This window comes from Saccostrea echinata, unplaced genomic scaffold (genome assembly GCF_033153115.1).
Source record: "Saccostrea echinata isolate AGI-Se365-2 ecotype Australia unplaced genomic scaffold, CSIRO_AGI_Sech_v1 ptg000008l, whole genome shotgun sequence".
Taxonomy (NCBI): domain Eukaryota; kingdom Metazoa; phylum Mollusca; class Bivalvia; order Ostreida; family Ostreidae; genus Saccostrea; species Saccostrea echinata.
The window spans coordinates 8,686,534-8,708,742 of NW_026889757.1; the positions used below are offsets into that span (position 1 = coordinate 8,686,534).

General features: G+C 32.7%; 1 protein-coding gene across 1 annotated transcript in view; it reads left to right on the forward strand.

Annotated features, from left to right (window-relative positions):
* LOC133181041 (uncharacterized) overlaps positions 1-22,209 on the forward strand; it is a 114,774-nt gene that overhangs the window by 48,118 nt on the left and 44,447 nt on the right. Inside the window, exons 4-11 of the mRNA XM_061315571.1 lie at positions 326-1,015; positions 4,710-4,956; positions 8,374-8,528; positions 11,167-12,636; positions 13,360-13,557; positions 13,853-13,924; positions 20,584-20,976; positions 21,696-21,845. Of these exons, the coding sequence (XP_061171555.1) occupies positions 326-1,015; positions 4,710-4,956; positions 8,374-8,528; positions 11,167-12,636; positions 13,360-13,557; positions 13,853-13,924; positions 20,584-20,976; positions 21,696-21,845 (3,375 nt within the window). The remainder of the gene's footprint in view (positions 1-325; positions 1,016-4,709; positions 4,957-8,373; positions 8,529-11,166; positions 12,637-13,359; positions 13,558-13,852; positions 13,925-20,583; positions 20,977-21,695; positions 21,846-22,209) is intronic.

Here is a 22,209-nt window from a genome sequence, read left to right on the forward strand (position 1 = left end):
TCACTTTTATTAAATTTGCATTTTGCTGAGTTTCAAAAAAGTTATTCAAGATATTTTATCCAAACACATATACTGATACATATTGATGAGAACTATTTAACTGTGTCCGAAAAGTTTGACCTTAACCTTCTCTTTATATTTCCTTCAGCTTAGTTTCAAAGAAACTATTCAGGATACTTTTATGTAAGCTTATATGTATGTACTGGCAGCACTGATATACAATTGATGAAAATTTATCAGCTGTATCCAAATGTTTTGACCTTGACCTACCCATTGACCTTTGACTTTACTATTTATTTTATAACTATTTTATATACTATTTCAGACTTGTTATGAGCAGCTTCAGTTGACCCGAGACCCAGATGAAAAATATGAGTTGTTCATTCAGTTATCCAAACTCCTCACGGCTTCTTTGGAGCTTCTTCGTGGTGGACAGTCATTACATTTTACTGCCCTTAGCATTGTTAATAGGATCATTGATATGTGTATTGTTCATAAAAACTACGAGATTCCATCAGCTGTTTCTCAGAGTACTATACGAGAGTACCTGGATCAAGGTAGTTCAGACACTTTACAAAAAAGTCCTAAACACTCGGGAAATAATGCGGCCAAGCATGAGGATGGTAGTGGTGCTAGTGCCACATTTAAGCGGCCCTTTGCAAACTTTCAGAAAAGTGGAAACCACGATGCACACTGTGATAAAACTGATGATGGTGCTGATTTGGGGAGGATTCCCCAGTTTAGTTTTTCCCCATTGGAAATCTTGACTTCCTATAATCCTAGTCAAATTTTAAGCATTTTACATAATAGTATCACCATGCACAAGCGAATTACTGGGACAAGACAAAAATGCACCCCTAGCACACGTCTTCGGACTTGTACACATCATTGTTTACAGATACTTAGCGCTCGGATTTTAGTTGTGATGAGCCATGGATCCTATGTACAACACAGGATTATTGCAGATGGACACATTAAAACACTTGTAGAGGCTTTAGATCCCAACCATGATCCGGTAAGTAGCAATCACTGACAATCAGTGATGTTGTTAGTATTGCCTTGTTTGAGTAAAGGAGTTTCAAGGGAATTAGATATACTTTTGTGATATTTAAAAAAAAAAAATTATGTCACCCGTTTTCTGTCATACCTTTTATCTTGAGAATTGTAAAATATGGATTTGATATAAATTTTGCTTAAGTATTGCTTGGCACTATGGCTTTTGTAAAATACTTGGCTTACTGACCTTGTGACTTTTGCTCTTTACCTTTGACCTCCTTTTCAAAATAGTTCATAATGCCGATGTTAGTATTGCCTTGTTTGAGTAAAGGAGTTTCAAGGGAATTAGATATACTTTTGTGATATTTAAAAAAAAAAAATTATGTCACCCGTTTTCTGTCATACCTTATATCTTGAGAATTGTAAAATATGGATTTGATATAAATTTTGCTTAAGTATTGCTTGGCACTATGGCTTTTGTAAAATACTTGGCTTACTGACCTTGTGACTTTTGCTCTTTACCTTTGACCTCCTTTTCAAAATAGTTCATAATGCCGATATATATACAGCATATTCTTTGATCTTTGAGAGGTGAGTCTATACTATTATTTGATCTTGTTGCAATAACTGATCATATATGATATCAATGACTTGTTAAATGTGCATTGGAAGAAACAGAGAAGAATCATTCTATTTCACAGTCTGTAAATATTGACATGATCGTTAAAAAAATTTAAATATTCTTATATATTGAAACTTAACAGGTTGTACAAAAATTGCACAACTACTGATGATTTTAGCAACATTTAGCATCTCCATTAACAGAGACTAATGAAATAGATGAATCATATGTCATGTGTCCTGCTGTAAAGAATACACTGACATATTTGTTGCGCACTTTAATAAAGATATAAAAAATGGTCAATGATTTTCGAAAAAGAACAATTATTTTTTTAAATGGATGAAAAGTTCCATTTAGTTTGTTTTTAATATTATCATAAAGGTAAATACTCATATTTAGGATTATAGGCCTGTAGAAGAAAAATATGTTTCTGCACTTTCAGGCTGAAAAAAAATTATATAAGTACTACTTGGTAGGAAGGAAGGCCTTTTTTCACTGGACTTCTTTAAACAAAACTTTATTACTTTACTTTATTGTAGAAATTTGTGTACCGGTACATCGGTCAAAAAACTGAAAATTCAAATCTTCACTGAAAAAGCATTTTTAAAAAATATTTATGGTCGCGGCACTATAAAAAAGTGATATTCAGGAAAACAGAAAGAAATTTCTTTTTTCTAGGCCCTATTTCCAGAATTAACTAAGTTATATCCGATTCCATGAATACATCTGATGAAATAACATTCCTAAAGTTAATACTGTGCCAATAAAGACAGTTTCACTGTATTCAAGATGAAGGATCTTATGATATAGTGAAAATCCTGACTCTGCAGTTTGCTATATATGCGTAATTCTCATATTCATATTGGGGGGGTGGGGTGAAATATCTTTTACTATATATTTGTTATATAATACAGGATTTTTCCATCCCTGATTTGAACACAGGCACGTGCCCTGTATTACATACCCTGTATCAGCACCCTTTATTTCACCCTTTATCACACCTTTTATTACACCTTTCCGGAACATCTCTGTATTTTTCATTCGGAATACCTCACATGTTTTTCTATTTGCATGTTTATGAAGTTTATTTAAATTGTAATTTTATTTCATCAGACACTTAATGTTATTCAGAATAATTATTTGTTTAATTTATACACTCCAGTCCATTACGAAAAACTGTAATATTACAGTTTTTCATAATATAAGATTATATATTACAATTTTTTGTAATATAACTATATTATGAAAAATTGTAATATTATGGAAAACTGTAATGTAGATAATGTTGTGAAAATATTAAATTAAGCCTTACAAATGCTTTTATTATGAAATATTTTGGTTCCAAACTTCTGTTTTAATTGTTTTCATGGTGCAGGGTAAGAAATAGTCCAAAAATTATGGCTCATTTTTTACTTTCTTTGACATAGTGCACACTTCGGATGTTAATGTCTCCCAGAGAGAAATTTTTGTGGGATTGGCAGTAATTTTCCTATATAGTTTGAAGTTGACCCAGTGGCCTAATACTGGATTCATGTCTCCATCCTTCCTAGTTTTGCTCTGACCATCATGTTTCTTTCATAGTGTAACTAATGCACTAATGATTATCCAGCTGATAATGCATTATATTTATTTTTACATTGGGGGAGATAACTCTTACTTACTCTATATTATGGAAAATTGTAATATTATAGTTTTTCGTAATGTACTGGACTGTTATAATTATTTCATTTCTTATCACTGAACGTATTGCCTTTGGAAAAAAAAAAAGAGAAACAGAAATTCAACAAAAACAGAACAAATTCAATTCTTAAAAATTCAGTAATTAATTTACAAGTTTATATATGATTTTAGACACTATTTTCAGATATATAGTAAAAACAACAACACATGAAAAAATCTGTATCACACCCCATATCAACCCTCGACCAATATCAGTCCTCTGTCTTTCTGCCTTCGGGCTGATATTGGAGTCTCGTGTTGACATGGGGTGTGATACAGATTTTGCCATGTATTATTCTCTATTTATATTGAGCATGTGATGAACAAGAATGATTTATTTGCTTTTTTATATTAAAAATGGTAATATAGAGGGAAAAACTGATAAGCAGATGGTGTATAAAACACAGAGATTAATTAACGAAAGCAATCTGATGTTTGACATTGAACATAACACTTGATGCCTGTGTAGCACCTATGGAGAAACTGAGAAGGGCCTTTTTTTTATCAGTCTAAGTACCAATCATGACATTGATTTTTAGCAGGACAAAATTAATTTGATAATGTAGCAGGTGTCAACTCTAGGACAGAAAGAGGATGTAAATCTTCTCTCTGATTGGTCAGAAAATGAAAATCACACTACCGGGTATAGTTTAGATGTACTTATAGGAGATACTGTTATTTATGGGTGTCCATCTCTTAGATTCTGCTATCATTCACAGAAAAAATCTTGAGATTCATTAAATAAAGTGGGTTTATTCATGCTAGTCTGTCGCAGCACATCATTAATCTAATTAAATGATCAATAAACAACATTGAAGAAAATATATATATTTTGTAGAAACATAAAATTAAAATAATTATTGTTGGTTGAAAAGATGTTGATTCTTAGTTACGTTTTAAGATTCCTAAATAGAAGTGCTGATTTCCAGAGTTGTTGTTCCTTTTTAAGAGAAGTGCATCCTTAATAGATGATTAGAATGTGATGAAAAATAATGTTTCCATGACCGTAGGTGAGAAAAATGTTTCATAACGCATTGAATTATTAATTAATTGACATGTTATGAAACAAATTTTTCTCTCTTAGACACATACTTGTAGCATTTGAGTTGGTGTCCTTCAAAATTATATGTACATAATTATGAGGTACGCACACCCTTAATTGGGTACGTTTTAGAAATTCGAGGTTAAAATTTTCTGTTTGAAAGGTTGTGATATGTTAGAATTGCAAAGTCTTGGCATTCAGCATTTATTTATGGGGAATTAATTAATGTTAAACATTTTAATGACCTTCTTTGCATTCACCTGCCTTTGAACTTAATAATATACCTCTTTCTGTGTGTAATGCACTGTATATGGAATACTTCTTTTTCAGCACTTATTGTGTCTTTTGCTCCAAGCCTTGGCCTCCATAGCCCTGAACCCCCACCATCACCAGGCCCTCAATGATGCGGACATTTCTGACATGCTTATGCAGCTCTTACTACCATCAGATGAGTGGTACTACACCAACCATAGCACTAAGTATGCCAAGTACATCAAGTACCACGCGGCACGAATCCTAGTGTACATGGGACTGCTGCATAAACTTGGAGGTCGTGTGGACCTGTTTGACAGGAAGTGTAAGTAGAAATGCTTGCATATATGTCAGGGATTCAGGCAAATGTCATTATGTAAAAAAGGAGACTGTTTTAGGACTGATTTATATCGGAAAATGATTGTATCCTGTTGGTCATGACCTAAGCAGTTTTGTGATAGGGTTTATAATTTTATGCTTTATTTAACTACATCCCACACCAGAATCATTATTGCCTCAGATTTGTTCCTGCAGAGCTAGTCATAAAGAATATGGTACTAGATCAAGATTCTATGTAGCTTAATGCAGTGATGCAGATTTCAAATTATGAAAATTTACAGGTTCACATTGAAATTATGATATAGGTTAAAAAATAGTGAATATTTAAAACATAATTTTACTGTGTGTAATTGTTATAAAAAGTAGGCAGTTCCATGGGTTGATCAAGTTTGTTGGTGTCATACAGTTAGTGCATTTCTCTCCCTGTTGTATTCTACAGAGAGATCATGATTATTTGAAAACAATCTGATTAAAATCAGCTGTTTTTTTTTTTTTTATCTCCAATAAACAACTTGATTTGAGCTGGTCAATCAGTACTATTGCTGTTTTTCATTGTTTTCTATAGCTGCTATATAAACTAGCTAAAGTATTCTGAATATATATCTATAATTAATATTATACATGTAATTAACATCCAGGATGTCTAAAACTACACGCTCAAATTAAATTTTTAATGCCATCAGGCACCAGGACAGATATGTATTTCATAATATCTATAATCATTAATTTTTTTTTTAATTTTTCCCCCATGTAATATTTGCTGGAGGAGCAACTTTATCATTGATGAATTTCAATGTAATGATTAAATCACATTGATTTGCAATGTGTTTTATTGAAAAAAAACCATGGTTATACAAGGTGTTTCAACAAACTTGTCCCAACATTGGATGTATTTTTGCAAAATGACAAAATATTTACAATAAATGAAATGCAGTTGTTAATTTTCTTTTAGCTAGAATTTCTTTTCCATGCCTATTTATTTTATAGACATACATAAATTAAAGTACATGAATTTTTATGCAAAATTCAGAAGTGAATAACCTCTGTTGTCTAATTGATATCCTTGAATTCCAAACTTTGAATTGATAATCACACAGGCAGTTTAGGTATAAATAAATGTATACAAGTAACATGAAAGAGGAACATAGCCACAGAAAATTTACTCAAATTGAGTGCTAAAAGGAAAATGCAACTCAGTCAACAAATCAAATAAGTAAAAAGCAAATGCTTGTCAACAGAAAATGGCCAACAGCATAATAGAAAAGCTACAGAAATTCCCAGGAGTCATTAACATTGATTCGCAAATCACAACAGTTCTCCACAGATCAAAGCATGCTACAATACTGCAGGATGCCGACCATGGCCCATGTGTCTGGACAGAGATTTATCTGGGGTCATTGTCAGGACTTTAGCAGTGGACAAAGATAAATACAACATAATGACACAAATTAACCCCTACTGGAGCAGATAAAGATGTCTCTGATGGCTTGGCAGTAGAAGGGCTTCCATATGGTGGTGCAGCCATCTAATTGTCATCTTGATAGATATTATAAGGGCCATTAAGGGAATTGTGCCACACAGAAAGTATGTGGGAATGGATTGTATTTAAACCTATAGGGTATGAACAAGCCAGCTACTGTAAATAAGAGGTTAGGAGGAAGACACGGAAACATAGAAGGCCAGTGGTCGAGCAGTACTGAAGTGATCAAAGTTTTACTTGGATCTGAATCAGCTGTTCTATTATTCGTCATTTAATTTCCTAGTTGCTAACATGGGTAAACATACATACACTATAGTATGTGGCATTACACTTCATATTATCAGTCTGTTACCATTTATTTATTGCCTATAAAGTAAACATTTTCTGTCCTTTCACTGTCTATTACATCAAACATTAGCCTTATACATGTATACATTATGTTTTGACTTAACTGACTTTTAATAGAGAATTCTTTTATGAATAAAAGATGTGCACAGTTTCAGGGTGAACCCCTTTTTTGCATTTATATAGATCAAGGTAACAGGAGTTTTGTTGCATTCATAGAAATTATTTACCATACGAGTCACATGTACTATTAGCTGGGTTGCAATCAAGATCTTTGCCAGTAACTTACAACTATAGGTGTTAGATATCTAGCTCTCTTGAATAGTCCACTCAGTAATAAACTGCTAGGTGTCAGATGTTGGATACAAATACCTTGGACACACCTTAGTCCAAGTCAAGTGAAAATGTAAGCTTACATAAAGTTAACATTTAGTTACTTAGGAAAAACAATAATTTTTTATGTAAGTATGTCATGTGATGTCAAGCAGTATCTAAGATTGCTCTCTTTGATTTGGTATACTTAGGCATCAAATATTTATGGGATTTTTCCCTATGTAGTCTGTAGGCTAAAATGCCATTCAAGCTTCAGGCTCTAGGTCGAGGCTACATAACTTTTATGAACTTGAATGCACTCCTGGTATTTGTTAACTAATTATGTGTAATGTGGAGGAACTAGTGCATGTACACTAAAACATCTAAATAAATATCATTAATAAATCAATATATTCTCAATAAAAATTGAAAGAAAAAATGTAAGTATATATAATCCTTTTATAGTTAGTTCACTGCTCATTGTAGTAGGAAACATTTAATTTGACACATTTAAATGCATAATCCTTTTTGTGACAAAATATAACATGTATCTGAAAATTTTATCAAGTTTGCTGGCATAATTTTAATGCAATATTACAATGTACTGTAAGTATAGTATTTAGGCACATTTTAACATAACAGTTTCTTTTATAATTCAAAGACAGAAAAAATAATTAAGGAATTTCAAAATGATATAAAAGGAGGTAAATTAGGTCAAAACAATCAGGTTAAAAAATTAATGTATTCTCATTAGTATTTTGCTAATTATAATTTCATACTCTTGCTTTTAAAGGTTAAATTTCAAAATTATTGCATTTACCTATTTCAAAAGCATTAATTGAATATCATATTTGCAATATTTTTAAAAAGAAGTTCATTGTAATTTTGTTCCTTGGAAATATATATAGTAGCATGCAATAGAAGACAAGCCTGTTAAATTCATTAACTGATGATGTAATCTATCTTTCATAAATGTATGTACAGTACAATCTAATTAAAATCACACATCTTAGATCTGTGCCAAATCTTATGCAGAGTGTATGCAGCACAGATCTAAGAAGTCTGATTTTAGTTAGATTGATGTGCAGTATTTTAGTTTAACAATGAAGATAAAGCTTGTATAATTTTTCCTTCCTTAGATCTCTGCAGCTGTGAAAGTTGCTTTGATTCACATACTGTGGAAACTGACACCACTTTCATTTTTCTATATTTAGACATGTTCTTGATTAACACTTAGGTATAATATTTCATTTCATGTATTTTTAGTATTTATGGACACTGACACCAACTCCCACCTTCAGGTCCACTCCCCCGAGGACAGTTTTATTGAGCTGATGGCGATAGGAAGAGTGGTAATGTGGAACGAGAACCATCATCTACAGGCTGCATCTCTGGAGGGCCTCGTGGCGGAACTCATCGAGGTGGGTCTACAAACTCCCACTTAATCAAAAAAATTTGATATCAAGACAATTCTGTCAGATATGATACACATTCAGTTATGTACAGTAAAAGTTGGTTATAAAGAACTCACTTATAAAAGGAATCTTGGTTATAAGAAACTTTTATGAATCCCATAGGAGACTACACTTTGTTCCTTATATGGATTTAAAGACTCTCGGTTATAAAGAAGCAAAATTTGAAGTCCAAGTGAATTCCTTATAACAGAGTACATGTATTAGTGTCTTCAGATTGTTACACCTGCTATATCTTTTAAGTTCACAATATGCTTTAAAACCATGGAGAATGAAAATCACTGCTGTAACATCTGATCATTATAGTTAAGTATTATAACATCACTTACGATACATGTTCATTGTAAGTTTGATTTACTGTAGCTCCATTCTGGGAGTATTTCTTGTAAAACTTTTATAATAAACATAAATTGAAAAGACTTTATTTCAAACAATTTTAAAGATCTCCTTTCCCCATATGCACTTTCTAACACACACCACAAACAGTGGGCTGTCAGGGATTTATCAGTATCTTCTCAGGGGCCGAAATTCGGCCCCATTCCCAATTGAAAATGAGCTCAGTTTTTCCCAATTTGGCAGTATTTTTTCCCAATTGGTGAACAATGCCTAAATATTTAATTTTCTTGGAAACACAGAGTAAAATTGTCAGATTGTCTGTAATTTCCATCTATTAAACTCATTTAGCAAAGCTACAGTCATAACACATTTTTAACAACACTGTAAAAACATCGCCAACTTTTAATCCGAATTTCCTCTGTTTTTCTGAAAATGGTGATATTGTGTAATTGTATAGATTTATTAAGTTATTTCCACCTACTCAAATGATCTACGAATGAATGATAAGGACTGTAGGCATTATTTCAAATAGAAAAATATATTTTCAATGTTTTAATACATATTAAAAGAGGACTTTGAGAAAATGTGTACTTTAGTATAAATTTTTGCAGGAGGTTTATATTTTCCAGAAACAGATTCTATAATTACCTAAATTGAAATCTCATACACACATGTACTACCCTAAGTTGTATAAATACTTTATACTCATTGAAGTCAATTTTTCTTTTATTAGTCTATTATTCATAATTGATCTTGTATGATGAAGTTGGGTCATATTTAATTGTCTGTTTGGTTGCCCAAATTAGAGTTCAAGCTGAAATGTTCAATGAATTACACTTGAATACATGATTTAAGCAACATTTTTAATTTTTCCCAATTTCATCAAATAGCCGATAATTTTTTCCCAATTCCTCAAAAATGGCATTTCCCAAAATAGGCTGATAAATCCCTGGCTGTTGCTGTGGCCAATAATCTTCTAAAAGGTATTCTTCAGTTGCAATTAATCTATCAGTAACAAGATGGGATCAAAATATAAATGCTGACACATATATCTTAACTAGATAAACTATTCCAACAGCCTGTTAGGTAAGCATACATATGCACAGACAGACATTAATTGATATAGACAATAGCTCTGGCATACACTCATGCAAAAGCTCAGTAGTTAGGCTTTTTTAGTGCAATTGAAGAATCATGCAGATAGGAACTTGGAACAGATATTTTTAAATGAGATTCTTCAGAGACATACAGTTCTTTCCTTTAGTAAACAGAATTACTGGCTCTTAGTGAGAGAGAAAAAAGGCCAACAATAAGAAATGAATTATTTGATGTACTCTGACCGACCTGTTAAAATTGCCCCAACCCAATCTTTTTTTTTTTTAGTACTTTGAATTCTTTCTCTCTCTCTCTCTCTCTTTTTTTTTTTTTGTTTATAGGTAAATACAGATCATCTGTATTGTTTTTTAAGTTAAGGTTTATCATTTCTCTAAGACATTTTTTAGATTGAAAGTTTTCACAGCAATAAATATCAAATCTGTCTAGCTGTCTGGTGTATAATGAAAACATCAATAAATTTCTAAGTTTGTGATTTTTTTTATGACGTTTATCAGTATGTTAGATAATTTAAATTTTTTTTAAAAAAAAACCATCCCCTTAAATATGTGGGTCGAAGTACGTACATCAAACAAAAAATTGTTTAATGATGGCCAAATGATCTAAAATGCAAAGAAAGACAACTTTGTCAGGACTGCCTGATTATTTATATACAGAACTGATTTAGAGCACATGTACACCATGCATAATAATTAATACTTGTAGGATGTTTAGTTGGTTTTATGTTATTAAAAAAAATGGTTTATGTTGTGAAAAAAAAATCAACAATTATTGACATGGTAAAAGAATTCATTGAGAATAAAAAAAGATTTTAAGATGTTGATTTTATATTCTACTTGAGTTAACAAGACATTAAAGTATTCAGGGTCATCTTAGCATTTTGATGACAAATGTACTTTCTGAAAATTGCTACCACTGAGTAAATAGACTAAATACTAATAACCAGTTCAGAGGATTCTCGTCTGGAAAAAAATTGAATATGGAATATAAATCTTTTGGTGATGTGACACATATTTCTCTTCAACTTTGTTGTAATTAAAATTGAAGTCTATATAAGGATATTAATGACTTATAAAACAAAAAAGGTTAATGACATGGTATGACTTGATGATGACTTAGTTTACTGTTTTTGTTTCAGGAGGCTGTAGGAGATGAATCAGACTCATCTCCATCAACAATAAACCTGTCTACCTCCGTACAGAGCCTGGCAACATTGGTCAAACAGAGTCAAAATACTGTATTATCTCCCTTTATTTCTCCATCATGTTCCATGGAGTTCTTGACAGAAATAGACAAGAAACCATTTAGGGAGCAGCTTTTATTGGCTTTGCCTATGCTTGTTCACCCCGTTATTATTTTGAGACTTTTGGCTCATAAGTTATTTGGGAATATGATTCGCCGAAAATCTTCCCACAATACACTAGAAACCAAGTTACGACCTCCTGAAAACCCTGTGGAGGAAGTGTGTCCACCGAGAAGTAATTCAGAAAGTGTTAAATATGAACTAAAGAAGGACCTGGTCAAGAAAAAGAGGACTAACTTAAAGATTTCCATAACAAATGCTAAAAATTCCTCCTCCGATGAGATGGACTCCCCAAATGTATCTAGCCCAGGGGATTATGTTAAACATAATGGTTTTCAGTCCAAAAATAAGCCTACCCAGTTAGCTCTGAAAGCAATGGGTCAGAGCTTAGTCAATCCTGTGCAGTCTAATTCGAGTGGGCAGATAAACCAAATATCTGAATCCAGCAGTGGTAATGCAGTAAGTAGTCCGGAGTCATCGGGTGACATTAAACACGAGAGAAGTAATACCAATCATTCCACTAAAACCAAACTCTTTCACTGGTCAAGTAAGAAGCATCTATGTAAATCTCAAAGTAGCATGTCAGCCCCCCAGTCTGATAACAATGACAGTATAGATATGGGTTCAGAAGGCTCCTTGAATTCTCCCTCCAGAGCAGATGTAGATATTGTTGCATTTCAACGAGAGCTCATAAACTTGCCAACCTTTGTGATGGACACCCCTGCCACAGATGTGTCTCCCATTTTCTCGCGCTCAAGTTCAGTGCCCGAGAATTTAGCCAGAACCGGATGTAGTGATCCCTCTCCAACGGAACTATCCTCTTGTAGTTCTGAGCATTTGAACAATCAAAAACGCAGTGCAGAAGTGTTTCCAGAAACTTCCAAAACCAAAGTGCCAAATTCACCATCAATTATTACCATAACTACTACAGATTGGACTAACCACCCTACAGAACTGGACACCGGATTCTTCCCAGGGGAGTCCTCAGATTCCATTACTGACTCCAAAGTGGCCAACATAGAAGTGCATTTTGAGGCCCCTGCCTCTCCCATGTCTAGTGCTAGCCAGAGCCCCCAGATCTTTGATTTTCCTAGTCCATTTGATAGCTCCAAGCCCAACAATGGCCAACAGGTGCCTGGTGTGAGTGAGAAGCAGTCACAGCTGAACATCACTTCTGCTGTGGGCACCTCTGCTAACTTCCTTATCCCCTCACCCACCACCTCAAATGTCTCCATAACCACTAACACCTCAGTTGCCTCACCATGGTCACCATCTGCATACCACACCAACAATGTTAATATGCAGGTACCTTCACAGACTTTTTTAAGCTTTTGCATAGTTACCACAGAGTATTACTTCATGCCATACTTCATGCTTTTTTTTTCTTTTGGAATCATTGTGCTTTTGGTGATGATGACACTTTCTGCACAAAATTTTTAGTTTCATGTGAGGAAGATTGTAAATTTAAAATTGTTGATTTGAAGTTACGTAGTTTAAAATTGTTGATTTGAAGTTACGTAGTTTTCATTATCAGTATTACTTGCTAGTGCTTACATGTAGAGTGTTTTCCAGCATTAATCAAAACAATTTGTTTGAAATTTTTTTCTCCAAGTAAAACTTCTCATTTTGTCTAATTTTCATATGCTAAGAATACTTTTCATTCATATTTCTTTGGGGGCAAATGTTGCTCAACACTGCAAACTCTAAGGTTATATCACTAGCTTTGTAATAGCAGCTCAAGTGTTCCTTGCTAGGCTAAAGAAACAATGTACAGTCAAACTTCGTTATCTCAAACTCAATGGGACCAAAAAATTTGAGAGATATTTGAGATATTGAGGGTAAAATACTTAAATAAGTGGCTTGATTGGGACTTCAAAAATGCTTCAACATATCCATGGTATTCGAGATTTTAAGTGTTCGAGGTACTGAAGTTTAAACTGCATTACATTCTTCTGTGTCTTTATTAATGAGCAAAGGCATATAAAAATGTTTTATGCAATGGTACATTTATTTGTATAAATCTTGAAGGTCACTCATCCAGAGATTCCCAAGCCTCATTTTGGGGTTCTCAAGGTCATTGAAACGTGGATCAAGGTCTGTAGTATTGACCTTGACTGCAGTAGCCTTATCATCCATGAAATGAGGGACTTTTTAAGGAAGATTTCTGTTCTTGGCCTGGAGTACAAAGCTTGGTGCCAGCGGATTGGCTCATGCCTACATCTAGAGGTATAAACGTTTATATGATTGAAATTGACCAACCTACATTTTCATTATTAATGAATAATTTTTCATTATTTTTGCTGGGAAAAAGCTTACATCTGTTTGAAATGTAAATAATTTAAATACTTAATTAATGCTTCAAATTAAAAAGAAAATATATACCGTGGTATGTGTGCAAAAATGTATATTGTATGTAAAAACACTCTTCTGATTCAATAATCTGTATCTTCATAGTAAATGTTTATTTTTTTGTATACATGTTGATGTTATAAATAGTTGACTGAAGTTATTATCAATGTAGGAGAAGAATACAACCAAACAAAGATCAGAGAAAGAGGATGATCCACAGAATATCCATGCTCAGTATAAAAGGGTAAGTACAAAGTTATAATGTGAACAGACATCAGCTGGAGTGTCATTGATGTATAAGAGTTACTGCCCTTTACACAGAATATAAACTTATATGACAGAAAGTATGTTATGTTCAGGGTTCAAGATGAAAATTACTTTGTTATCATTATTCACATATGTGGAATTTTTCATCCATTCAGATGGTTGATATTCTTTAAAAAAATATTCAGAACTCAAGCAGATTTCAAATTGAATTTAAAATAGGAAAAAGACAGAGATGATAAGAAATTTGGTAGGAAGCTAGCACTGTTGTTGTTAGTTGGCCAGTATAAGTTGTTTGTCATTAGATACGAGGCTAATTGTAAGGAAGATGATGGATAGAGAGACTGTTTACTGTTACAGTAATGATGTCACAGTCCAGGGCCTTCTGTGTGGTGTAGACCTTGTCTGTTACAGAGTGTAGTTTGGTCATTTAGGGTTAATAAAGGGTCACATTTTGAACCTCTATTTTTATGTCCTGTCCTTTCATATTTACTTCATTTTTCAAGAGTTCTTTTTGTGTGTGTGTGTGTACATTGTTTGATTTTTTTTTTTAATTTATGTCATGAATACAGCCATAAAATGAGTGCTCCTTTTTTTTCTTTTTTGAAATTTAATGGAAAAAAAAAAATAAGAAAACTGTCAGTGTTATATTTTATGAAAGAAAAATCAGTGACTAAAAGTAGGGTTTTTTTTTTTTTTTTTTTGGTTTGTTTTTTTTTAATTATTATTAATTAATTTTTTTGGGGGGGGGGGGGGGGTTAATACTTATACCCAACTGTTCTGACTTTGAAATAGTTTAGTATTTATAAGAATATAAGAGATAAATATATCAAAACTGTGTCACTTAAAATAGTTGCATCATTATAAGTTGGTCGCAACTTGTTTCATTCGAGTATTCAGCTCATCCTTGGTATGTTAATGTTTGAAGGTGTTTTGAACCCTAAGGCCTTTGTTTAAATGCTATTTACATCACACCATATCTGTCCCCTCTAATGCAGTGGATGATTTATATTAATGGGTCTAATAAACATTATTCTGCATGGAGGTAACATAAATTATATTCTTTACTCTTGTTACACATTAATGCACTGTAGTAACATATAAGAATCTAATTTTCGAAAGATGCAAGCGCGTGCAGTTTTGAAGAGAATTTTTCAAAATTCATCCTTAATTAAGCATTATTTTAAAAACATTTTCAATGCCTTCGTAAATTTCTATCTTGTCCTTATTTAGAAAAAAAAGTTTATAATATAATTTATAGTTAAATATATATATTATTTATAATATTTATATTTATTTATAATAAGAAAAGTAGACATATACACAGGCAATTTATGAGAAAATAACAGTTATAGGATATACTGTGTTTTCAAAAGAATTAAACATTTTCAATTATTTTTACTTTTTTAAAGAAAAGTTTTTCATAAAAGGAGTAGTTCCTTTGCTTTGTGGAATATGTAAAACACTTTGTTCAGTGTATAGTAGAAGTTCCGCAATTAATTGCTAAGATTAATTACTGTTGCTGGAAGTTGGTAGAGTATATCCCACGCAAAAGTAATTGCCTCATCAGAGTTGCTTATCGAGTGAAGCATGAAAGTAAACACACACCTTTATGTTGGTATCAGTTTATCTGAGATGCAGGCTGTGCAAATTTAGCCTAATTGTTTGAGGAATATGTATGTTTAAATATGTATTTTGGATTGGAACTAGTTTTCTTTATCAGTTGCAAGTTTGGTGAATCCTTTTGTTGACAAGGAGAAAGATAATGATGTGAAAAATCTTCAAATTTTGGATCTTTTTACTATTTGAAAAACTTAAGTGAAAAATTTTTCCAATGTACTGTGTGGAAATTTTTATTTTAAAAAAGTAGTTATGAAATCTCCAGTGGTCAACGATATCTGCAATAAATACAGAAATTTAAGGAATTGTTTATAAAGAGATGGATAAATTCATATGATGTGATGAAGTTTTTTTTTTCTTTTCTTGCTAAGTTTTTTGGTGGAATCAGTGTTTCCTGCTAATGATTTTAATCAATGTTAAAAGAGTTTGTGGTTTTGGTGCAGTAGACTTTTGTCTAAGAGGAACTTTTGAAGTTGCACATCATGTTCCATCAGCTTTATTGATGTGAGGAAATAAAACAAGAAGGTTTTCAAATTTTATGATGCAGCTATGAAGATATAATGTAAAGGGTAGAAAAGAAAAGAAGGCATCATTATTGCACAATGTCTAAAGCTGGAAGTGCAGACAGAATCAGCAAGTTTGAAACAACTTTGCATGGAGGCAATCGCTTTGGAGCCTTTTCACATGGAAAAGGAGTTTTGTTGTCCACAAGAAGTTTGTTTCACTGTCTTGATGTGAACATTCCAGTCACCTTAACTCTCAGTCTGAATTGTCTTCATGTTCCACTTCAGCTGACTTTAGACCGATCGTCACAGACAAATGGTCTCAGTTATCCACATTTGAACTCAATCATCTCCACTTGGTGGAATGTGAACTCCCTCAAATTTTATTTTGCCACACATCATCCATATTATCAGTACAAAGTGGTGAGGAAAGTGTCTCTGAGATGTTATGATAGACTCATTCAGGAATTTGCCAAGGCTTTGTGTCGCAGAAGAGAACTCTGTCTACCTGACGTTGACAATTTGCATAATGGGCGCCATGGGCAGGTGAGAATGCATCAGAATCAATGGCAAATCAACTGATCTTGAGCTAGTTTCCTAAACATACCTGATTTGTTCAGAAGATTTTATTTTTTCATCTTACTTTTTCATTGAGATCTTATTCATGTTAAAGCACTCTACCTTTAGATTATGAGCTAGCTGTGATTAATTATTTTAGAATTTCCATTTTCTATAAATTCACTGGAGTACTCTCCCTTTGCTTTAAATTTTATTATTTCTGTTTAATGTCAGTAAGCCCTCTTCAGAAAGAAAACAGAGAGCAAAAGATAGCTGTAAAGGAATGTCAAGAAATTTTATCATTTCTTCTACATGTATTTTATGAAGTCTGTGAAGATTATCAATACTCAGAGTTCCTCCCAAACATAAAAATACAGTGTACATGCTAATCAAAATAAGTAACTAAACTAGAATAATAAAGGGAATGTGATCATGTCCTTATCTAGATCTAAGGCAGTAATTGACACAACAGCTTGACAAATCGCCATAGAAAATCTCAATGTTCTTCTATAGATTCCAGGGGTTCAGTTATAATTGTGTGATGAAATCAAGCCTTTGTGATCAATAACATATAATAAAGATATCCCGATACAATGGGGAAAGTCGTGCAGAATATGGCTCTCCGAATTCCAGAGTTTTACTTCAATCTGTCATTGTCATGGGTGCAGTATTGCTTTCAGGAAGTTGTATTTTTTCATAAGGAAAAAATATTCCAGGAATGTTCTTTTATTTGATTTCAAACTAAAGAAAATAGCTTAAAAATTTCAAGAGAAAAAAAACGAAAAACAATGAAATGTACTCGTGCTGACCTTCACATTTTAAACATATATATTGTTTTTGAGAAATAGCATTTGCTTTTCTTGGTAACCCAGAAAATATACTTTGTTTTGGAGGTACAAATATCTTATATTCTTTCAACTATAAGAATTAAAGTATAAAGAATCACCTACATTGACATCGATAATTATCGCTGAATTATTTCAAATGACACATTAGAACATGTTACTAGGATCTGGAATTGTGTACAGGACAGATGGTTTATCAGATAGATTAAGAAGATGAATTTAATTCAAAGAGTCATTTCCCTGATATTTGAGACTTTAGTAGAATCTTGTGTAAGAATAACAGAGACATTTTGGCAGGCTTTTACAAAGAGATGTTTATACATTGTATATAAATTTGTCTGATCAGGATTAGGTACATTATGCAGCTTAAATGCAGTTCGTATCTGAGGATTCAAGTATCCCATGTCCCATATTTTTACCTTGGGAAATATTGAATATTGAAAAAATACATCTGGTCATATTAATTATTGGCCTATGTGAGTCACTCTATATGCTTTGATTTCCCATAAGTCTTTCCTTGAATTTCATATCAATTGAACCATTAGTTTGATATGTATTGACTATCTTCAAAATCAAAAAGAATGTTGCATCCAAGAAGGTAGGCTTTGGTGCATGTAAACTTATTAAATATAGGACTTAAGAGTGACGGGAGAAAAATTCAGTTTCATTTAAACAGTATTAGCAGATAACGGCAATACGAACAAACAAAAGAATATAAGGGCTTTGTCAACTTATTGTTGATTAAGGAGTTATTAAAGCTGATGGTGTTCGGCCTGTCGACTTGGAGCCCCCTTTTGTTTATACTTACGATGAGCCATCAGTTCCCTTGATCAATATCAAGGGGGGGTTTCCTTACAAGGTGTAGTCTCCGATGCAATATCAGATATTTACAACTCCGTTTTACGGCCAGTAGACACTTGTGTCTACTGTTGTTATGTGTTTGTAGTACTATTGAAACTGGACTTGATTGGGATCTGTTTGATGTGGAATTGCCATATGCTGTAGAATTAAGTCTGTTCATGTTTTTTTTTTTTTCTTTTTTTTTTTGTGATCTGGATTTCTTAGAGAAACAAGTTTTCTTCTTCATCTCTAAAAAGTGTGGAAAGGAAATTATATCTTGAAGAATCATTTGATGGATCTTTTGGTCAATTAATTTTTTGAGATGAAGATGTCATAATTTGGATATTTCAGCCAATTAAAGAAAGACGTGTAAAGATTAATGTGTTTTTTGGTTTCCTACACAGATTTGAAGTGCACAAAGAGAGTGATAACTAATTGGAGCGATTTAATTTTTTTCTGCAATTCATTATCACATTTTTTCTACATGGACAAATTACAAGGGAAGTTTTTTATGCACTTATTGTGTTAATTTGTGTAGCTACATTGACATACGGTTTGGAGTCTTGGAATTCAGAAATTTGGAATTTAGAAAATTATCTTGCACTTTTCTTCCTGATTTTTTTAATTGTGCAATATAGAAAGAGCATGGGCTGTTTTTGATTGTTGGAAGAAATTCAGTGGTCATAATATTTAGGATATATTATTATTGAAATTTACATCAAAAATGTTTTCTGGGATAGATTTTCAGAATGGATAGAATTGCAGAAAATGCCGATTCTCAGGTAAATTATGGATTTTTATTATTCATTTATATTGAATATTTCATGATGGTTAGAAATTCATAAATTCTACATCTTCTAGATATTACAACTGAATGATAAAGATAGCAAACACCCCCCCCCCCCCCCCCCCCACCACCACCACCCCTTTAAATAAATTGGCTGAAAAAATACATTAAAATTTAATGTTTGAAGACACATGAGAAAATGTTGTCTTACTAATATTTATTTACAGAAACGTAAACAAAGTGAAAGAAATTGTTGTCATTTTGGTAATGTCAAGTGTAACGTGAGCTGCTGAATGGAAGACAAGTGTTTGGTTAACCCATTATTCATTAAATTGCACTACATGTGCGCGTTCACACTTGAAGTGATTGATCTACATGAGGTGATATTTCTACAAGAGCCTAGTTTTGAAATGAGAGGTCTTGCTCGCACCATAACAGGCAGTTGTCCTATAAGTTGTATATGAATGAATTGTAATTGCAGCATTATTGCCCATGCACAGCATTGCAACCTTCAAGTACAAATCAAAAAAAAAAAAATTACAAGTTTGGATTAATTTAATGATACATATTTTGTATCCTTCCGTTATAAGTGTTTATTAATATAAATTGTGTATGTAGTATTTGATATCTTTGAAGGAGAAAAATTTTTCTCAAGATTATGCACGTTAGACTTGGAAACATAGGTATATACCTGTATATGTATTGCTCATTGAGTACAAGTACATATAGATTAATGATTCAATATCTATCCAAGTTTTAGCTTTTATATAGTAGTAATTTACACGAACCTAGCACATAATTGATATATAAAACTTTATGACTGTTTATGTCTGCAGTCAATTTCAAATCTCTTTCCCCAACCGTGTTTGCTGTGGGTGACTTATGATCCTCTTCAGTTTTTATTAGCTTCATAAGAGACACACCTGATTTAGATGTAGCATTGATATCAAAACTTTTGATTTCTGCAGATTTACAACACATTTCTCTCAGATATAGCTTAGTTTAAAAGGAGAGGTACACTCCAGAAATCTAAGTATGTAAATTTATTACTCTGTCAATACCCTAGGAGTTGACACATTTCAAAAATCAAGTTAGCTATTTATCAAATGGGATAATGACTCTTAAAAACTGTTTACACTGGGATAAAGTTTAAAAACAAGATGTCTCTGTGAGACAGCAACAAGAGTATAACAACATCAGCTGAAGTCGTAGAAATTTGATATCGATAACTTCTTGTCAATCTGCATAATCGTAAGGCATATCCATCTCAAAGTTAATAAACTATTGAAAATAAGCTATATGGGTTTGGACATTCAAAAGCAAATATTCTTATCTCAGAATAGATTTTTAATGTCATTTTACCTACATTAAGAAAGCATAGTAAACATTTATATTAATACATGTATTTGTAAAATGGTAAACACTATATTGTTCTCTGATTGTTAAGTTCATTAATTTTTTTCATCTGACTTCTTTTTATTTTCAGTTACAAAAGTTAGTGGTAGGAGGAGAACTTCCATGTTCTAAGGAGGATGTGGCCACCCTAGCCAGCATACAACTCCACATTGAGGAGGCATGGCCTGAGGAAAACCTCCCAAACTATACCAAGTCTGACCTCGCCCTCTTTAACAAAAAACTCCTAGACTCCCACAAATACCTATCCAAGTCAGCTGATCCTCAAGAGAATCTACGTAGACGCAAAGAATTGATCCGCAATAATCGGGCTCTGAGGATCACTCAGAGTCGACGTAAGGGACGGTTAGTCCGTCAGCTGACGTGTGTCAGTGACCATGATGAGAATAACCACAATGAGGTCGATCTGACCCGACTTCTACCTCCAGATTTCACAACCTCAAAGAAAATACGCTATATTATACAAGTATGTCAAGTTATTGTATCTTGATCCTCTCTTTCTACTAATTAAATGGAATATAAAGTTTAGGAATGGGCAAACATTGCTCTGTTTTCATGTTGTTTTGAACTAGGTTATTGGAAGGGGGAACTACTCATTATACAAGAGGACACTAAATCCCCCCCCCCCTTGTTCCTGATATCAATATCTCTGTTTAATGTTACGAACTAAGGAGAATTTATGGTTTTCGTAAATGGCTATTTTTTTGTGTGGTAATTTCCATGTAAATTAGATTTTCACCATAAAAAGTGTATTTAATGCATGTATGAAAATCAGAGACATGAAATTTGTTAGTTTCATTTGATTCAATCTTTCCTCCCAGCACAGAAATAAAAAAGAAAATCTTTTTGAAATGGGGAAGTAATGACAAAAGAGTCTATTCTATTAGTTTATATGCAACAGAAAAAATGTTTTATGAATCCTGTGACTGAATTCAATCAGAATTTCATGTAGTATTGATTTTATGTTAAGATTGCAATCTGTAGATTGTCATCAATGCTTAATCATCATTGAATTGAATCATACTTCCCTCAGAAATGAAAAAATAATAAAATTTTAAGGGAGAAAAAGGATGACTTAAAGCAGAAATCCTGTTATTGTATATATATCTGCCTCTTGGGAATGCTGCAGGTACATTATATTCCATGACAAATATGAATTTTCAAATGGTTGTTTTGTATGGACAGGAGAAGCAGAAGAAATTATGGCATGCTCCGTACTATGACAGTGAGATCAAACTCAAACAACAGTATATCAAGATCTGTAAGAACCTCCCAGCCTTTGGGTGTAAACTTTACCAGGTCAAGGAGCTATTGAGGGGCAACTCACAGAAAAAGGTGAGACATTTAGCGAGGAAGTAAGGAAAATTTCAGACTCCTTGTGTGTTTGTGGCCAGAATTTTGGTATTTAATCTTTTTAAAAAAAATGAATAGGAAAACTCAGCTGTAGCAAAATATGAAATATTTTGCAAAGAGAGAGCATATGAGATGTTATAAAGATGAATGTTAATTGGTATGACTTAGTCTCTGTCGTAATTAATTCTTATGTTGGATTCAGTAAGTATCTCAGTTTACCTCTAAAATACTACAGTGAATGAGTATTTATTCAAAACAGTGATCCTTGAAAGAGTGAATAGTTTGATGAATTTTCAAATTAAAGTTATGTAAACTTGTAATCACATGATGATTATTTTTGAATATA